General features: G+C 29.1%; 1 protein-coding gene across 1 annotated transcript; it reads right to left on the bottom strand.

Annotated features, from left to right (window-relative positions):
• Positions 1-217: 217 nt before the first annotated feature.
• Positions 218-1,575, bottom strand: LOC107928230 (uncharacterized). Its single transcript, XM_016859419.2, has one exon. The coding sequence runs from the start codon at positions 1,411-1,413 to the stop codon at positions 574-576; it is 840 nt and encodes a 279-aa protein (XP_016714908.1). The 5' UTR covers positions 1,414-1,575; the 3' UTR covers positions 218-573.
• Positions 1,576-6,000: the final 4,425 nt, after the last annotated feature.

Here is a 6,000-nt window from a genome sequence, read left to right as displayed (position 1 = left end):
CATTATTTTCACCCATAGGGTGTGCCATAAAAACTAGTAATCTACATGCCCTTAAGGATGTAAAACTCTTGATACTTCCTTTGCCTTTTCCTTCGAAAATAGATAGTTAAATATACTATGCTATAAATGAAAATTTAATTTTATATTTATGACATAATTCAATCTCTTTAAGTTAGAATTTATGATAAATGATAAAAAAAAATATTCACAGAGAATATAAAATTTTACATGGTTGTTTTGAAGTTTTTATTAAAATAACAAAAGGAAGATTACAGAAAAACGCTTATGAGCATCATCCCAGTGACAGTACTATAAAATGAAATCAAACCTTTTCTTTTTTCCTTTTTTTTTTTGGGTTTTTTAGAGAGAGAAAAGAGCGTGGAAATTTTGAAAATTAAATGTGTTTGTTTTGGTTTTTTACCTTCAAAGGAAACCGCTAATTTATCATGCCACGCCACCACGAAGGAAGTTTAGCGCATTAGGCGGGACCAGCAAGTTACCAACTACGACCAAAAACCAAACCCACGACCTTAGCTATGGCCCACCACTCAGGGAACCGGTTCTCCACACGGTTCAGATTAACGTCTCCGATCTCCTACCCGACGAGAACCGCTTCATTCCACCTAGACTGACCGGCTCTGCAACCGGTCCACTCTCCGCTATTTCAGGAGCTACATTCAATACGTCATCACCATCATGCGGCGGCAAGCGAGACCTAATGTCACTGTCTCGCGGCGGCGACAGTGTTAATGGCAGAGCGTGTGACTCACGTGCTTTACTATTGCACCGGAAAATAGCACGGAAACTCGAGAAGAAACCGCTCCCTGTCCTCGTTGTTTTCTTTTTAACTGTTTCGGTTCCGGCTGATTTTTGGCGGTTCTTTTTTAATCGGCGATTACGGTCTCGTTTCGATCTGACTCTTCCCATGCAAGAAACTTTAGGCGAAGAAGGTTCAATGACGGGCGGATCCGATTTAACCGAACCGGATCGTTTAGGAAACAATCTGGTGTTTCCAGGCTTCCGGTTCTTTGTTTCAACGAAGCAAGATTTCTGTGGTTTCGGTAATCCGAGGATCGAAGCCTTAGATTTTCTCAAAGAAAAGCGTTGAGAATTCGGAACTGAGTTGAGATTAGGATTAAGATTTGTAGAGTTCGAAACGGAGTTCCGTTTCTGCGAATCTTTCCGTTCTAGAAAAGCGTTGCTATCGAACCAGACGAGCTCAGCGTCTTTGGATAACAAAAACGATTCTGGCGGAAAATCCGGAGGGGTTTCTTCTTCGAGAAGTTTCTCCGCCGTGTGGAGGCAGTCGTCGTAGTGGCCTTCGGTGGTTGTTAAAGTCTCGCAGACAATTTTGTTGTCGCAAGAGCCGCAAGCACAGGCGGAAACGAGGGTTTCCAGATTGCCCTGTGGCATTATACGAACACTTTAAACCTTGAAAAATAATAAAAGAGAATTTGAGAGAGAAGAGGGTAGTTTTGAGGAGATTTATATTTTAATTGTGGAAAATTTAGAGTGAGAAACTGAGTTTTGGAAGGAGACTCTTCAACGTTATCGACTACTCCAGTTATATTTTATGAGATGGAAAATATATTTGTTAATTGCTAGCAGAGTTTTTAGATTCGATAAATAAGATTAGATGTCGACAAATGTACAATAATAAATTATTAAAATTAAATTTATATTTAAATTAAAATACGGGTAAATAATATCAAATGTTAGTAAATTATTAGTAAGTTTATGTTTTGGTCACTCAACTTCAAAAAGTTACAAAATGGTTATTAAATTATTTGAAAGTTTTCATTTAAGTCATTGGATTATTAAAACGTTGTTCACACCGTCTGCATTAATCACAAGCTCTCATTTTCTGTCTTTTCTACAATTTAGTTTTTTTTTTCCATGAAATAATTTTGAATGTCACGAACCTATGAACCAAAATCGAACAACTTCCTTTTTCAATCTCTTATGCAAACCGTTAGATCGACTTGGATCTAAGATATGTTCTTCTAGTCCTTGATGAGTATTGATCAATCAAATCAACCGCCGTCGTCGCTTGGGACTCATTAGCCAAACTTCAAAAAAAATTTAACAATCTAATGACTCAAATAAAAGCTTTCAGTGACTAAAATGTAAATTTATTAATAATTTAATTACACCCTTAAAATAAAAATGGACTTACGGGAAAAAATGAGAAGAAAAAAAAGGAAATAGGGAGTTCCCACTTCCCACTTTTTTTCCTTAATTTTATTAAAAATTAATTATTAATCATATTTAGATTTTTTATTTATTATTAGGCTAAAAAATAAAATATATGAAAGTACAGCTAAAATCCATAATATGCTAAACTTATACCTAACATATTGAAAGATAAGATAATATAGTAGTAATTGATATTAATTTCAAAGTCAATACTTTCACTAAAAGGAATTTCTAAGCATTAAATTTTATTATAATTTATCATTCAAATCTCAATATTTAAAATTATTTTCTCATTATGAATCACAAAAAATTGTCTTTATTTCAGAAAAAAAAATTTGTTTTCATTTTATTTTATTCAAAATTAAAATAAATCAAATTTAACAAAATAACTGAATAATCTAATCCTTAAAAAAATTTAAATTATAAGTTACCGTTGACTGAGTTTTAACTCGATTGATATAAGTATTGTTGGTAATATAGAAAGACACGGATTTGAGTACGCTGAAGCGCATTATTCTCATATTTATGGGTTAGGAAGGACTATAAGTAATTTTAAATATTATATTAAAAAGAGTTAATATGATCAGAACGTTGATGAGATTATTTTTAAAAAAATAGATAACTTACCCAAAAATTATTATATATCGTTTGATTTGGTTGATGGGATTCTTATGATTAAATTCACAAAATGTGGTCTGGCCACGTGTTATTGAATTCAACCTAACGTATCATTTTAGTTGGAAACTTACTTATCTTGCAATATAAATAATATGGTCAAATGGAATCTATTTTTTATTAAAAATTTATTTATTTAGATATATTTTGATAAATGCTTCTCTTTTTTTTATAAATGTCATATCAAATGTGAATGATAAAATATTTTTATTGGTGTAAATCACGTTCAAGGTCATTAAATTATTAGTAAGTTAACGTTTTGGTCACTCAATTTTTAAGAGTTACACAATGGTTATTGAACTATTCGAAAGTTTTCATTTAAGTCACTGAGCTGTTAAAATCATCGTTGTATGGCAATTCTCTATTTGCATCGTCTACACCAATCAAAAGCTCTCATTCCCCTTCTCTTTTATAGTTTTTTATTATTTTTTTGGCATGAAATAGCTTCGAATATCCAAACAGTTTTTTTCTCCAATCTCCGACATTGACCGTCAAATTGAATTGGATCTAAAGTATATTCTACTACTGATCGTCAAACTATCGTTTAGAGCTTGCTGGTTGAACTTTAAAAAAAAAACATAACAGCCCAACAACTTAAATAAAAACTTTTGAACAATTTACTGATTTAGATGAAAAACTTCGAATGATTTAATAATTTAAATAAAAACATCTAAATAATTTAATGATAATATTATAACTTTTGAAGTCGAGTGATCAAAAGATAGATAATTACTTTATTTCTCTCAACAATTTAATATAACCAATTTGTTTCATTGTTTAAAGGATATTTTATATTAATATAAGATAATAATAATTTGGACTGAGATCATTGGAATTTGATTGATTGCTTGATGTTGGTTGCAATTAAGAAAATAGGTAAATAGGGACAAAATCTATTTTCCATCAATGTTTGAGCTTTTCTTATACATATAATAATATCATCTAAAAAGTTAGAGATAATTATGAACCAAATAATAAGTGAACTTTGGCTTTATCTTTAGAAGTTTCTCCTCTTTCTTTCTCCTTTTACATTGTTTTCAATGAATTGTTGTTCTACAATGTCTCTATTAAACTTTAGATTAAAAACAAATACACATTTAATCTAAAGTAATTTGGATTTAATAATATTTTTTTATATGTAAATATTTGTTATTATTAAATAGTGATTTAGGTTGGGTTGTCGATTAATGGCCAATTCTTCATTGTTTTTAAAAAGTGTTGTGAAAACATACTTTTGAAAAGTTTAGTTTAAAATTTGAGTGTTTAGCATTGCTGTCAAAAAGTGATTTTGAGAAATAAAATGTCCATTTTAAACATATTATTATCAAGTAACAAATATGTATTTAAATAATATTTAAATTAGTTAATATTATTATATTTTAGTAATAATATAAAAAAATTATTATAACTTGTTGTTAATATTTTATATATGAAATATAAATTGTAAATATTTTTTTAAGCAATAAATATTAATTATTTATATAATTTAATTAGAATATATAAACTATATTTTAAATATTTAAATATAACCATTAAATATTTGTAATTAGTATTTTAAAAAATATTTTTTTAATTAATGATTTTAACACAATTGTAATTAAGTACTAAGAAAAAAAAAGAAAAATACTATGTTATTAGAAGGGTGAAAAAGTAATTAAGCACCAAAAGTGCTTTTGAGAGAATAAAAATTAAAATTTTTAGCTTCTCCTTTTCAGCTCATTTTCAGAAGTACTTTTGAAAAGCACTTCTGAAAAACTAAAAATTTATGCCAAAAGCAGCTTGTTCTTCATAGCTTTTCTTTCAAAAGTACTTTTGGAGTCAGAAGTGCTTTTTTTAAGCAATGAAGAATTGGCCCTAAGTCCTAGCTTGATTGGTATGAGCATTGTTGCCAATGCAGGAGGACGTGGGTTCGAGTGCGCTGAAGCGCATTATCCTCTTACTTATGAGTTGGGGAGAAACTATGAGTAGTTCACATTGTGTCAAAAAGAGCAGATAATGAAGTGTGCTACGCGAAGTTAGTACGTATTTTGTTCAGATATTAGCAAGCTTTCTAATGAAAACAACATTTCCCACTGAAGGTAATTTATCTCATCACTCAAAAAGGGAGAGTTTCGGCAAAAATATAGGCATGGAAAATGAGGTTGGGCAAAAAAATAAGGCCCGTTTAGAAAATGAGTTGGGCCTCAGATAAGGTTTTTTTAAGCCGGGTTGGCCCGAATTTGCAATAAAAAAATCCTGTTGTTTTTCCATGTTTTGTTGCTGTTTCCCACTTTTTGCCACTATTTTACTGTCATTTTACTATTATGTTGCTACTATTTTATTGTTCATCTTTAGATATTGTATAACACTTGTTTTATTGTTAATTTTGCTACTATTTTAGAGGTATTTGCTTGTTAAGTTGCACATATTTTAGTGTTATTTAAATATAATGATTTTTTAAAATTTATTTTCAATTTATTAGGAAACATTTATTTCAATATTTTTAGTGTATTTGGTGTATTATATTTTTTAATTTTTATATAAAAAATAAAAATTAAAAAATTAATACGAGTTGGTCGGTCCAGACTCAAATTTTAATATTTTTATATGAGTCGGGTTAGATTTGGACAAAAAATTAAGCCTAGGCTAACAATCAACTAAGTCTAAAATTTTATTAGACAAATTGATACAAATTAAATTATCGGACAAGTAGCTAAAATCTTGATAAGTGTAACAAGATTACCAATTTTATTAAGTCTAAGATTACTAATCTAATAAAATAATTAATTTTTGAAATCACAAGAAAAAGAATATTCAAATCCACAAATTATTATAATTTTTGTATTACACAAAACATTACTCAATTATACCAATTATTATAACATTTGTAATGTTTTGTGTTACATAAATTATACAAACCATTACATAAATTATAAATTTTTCTACATTGAAAATATAAAAAAAAATTCAATTCTTAAATAAGTCTATTACAATTATTTGTACGGTAAAAATATTAATTTTAAAAATCACAAGAAGTATCCATATTATATTTAGACTTGTCCATGGGTCAGGTTGGGTCTTGAAAATTTTAGGCCCATTTGATTGGCCCAGGCTTGGCCCGACAAAAAATGCTTAAAATTTTGCCCAAGC

This window comes from Gossypium hirsutum, chromosome D01 (assembly GCF_007990345.1).
Source record: "Gossypium hirsutum isolate 1008001.06 chromosome D01, Gossypium_hirsutum_v2.1, whole genome shotgun sequence".
Taxonomy (NCBI): Eukaryota; Viridiplantae; Streptophyta; class Magnoliopsida; order Malvales; family Malvaceae; genus Gossypium; species Gossypium hirsutum.
This window is presented reverse-complemented; position numbering and strand designations above follow the sequence as displayed.

What these genes read in the sequence shown, in the direction of transcription:
- LOC107928230 (XM_016859419.2), bottom strand. Translation starts at nt 1,413, where the DNA reads ATGCCACAGGGCAATCTGGAAACCCTCGTTTCCGCCTGTGCTTGCGGC.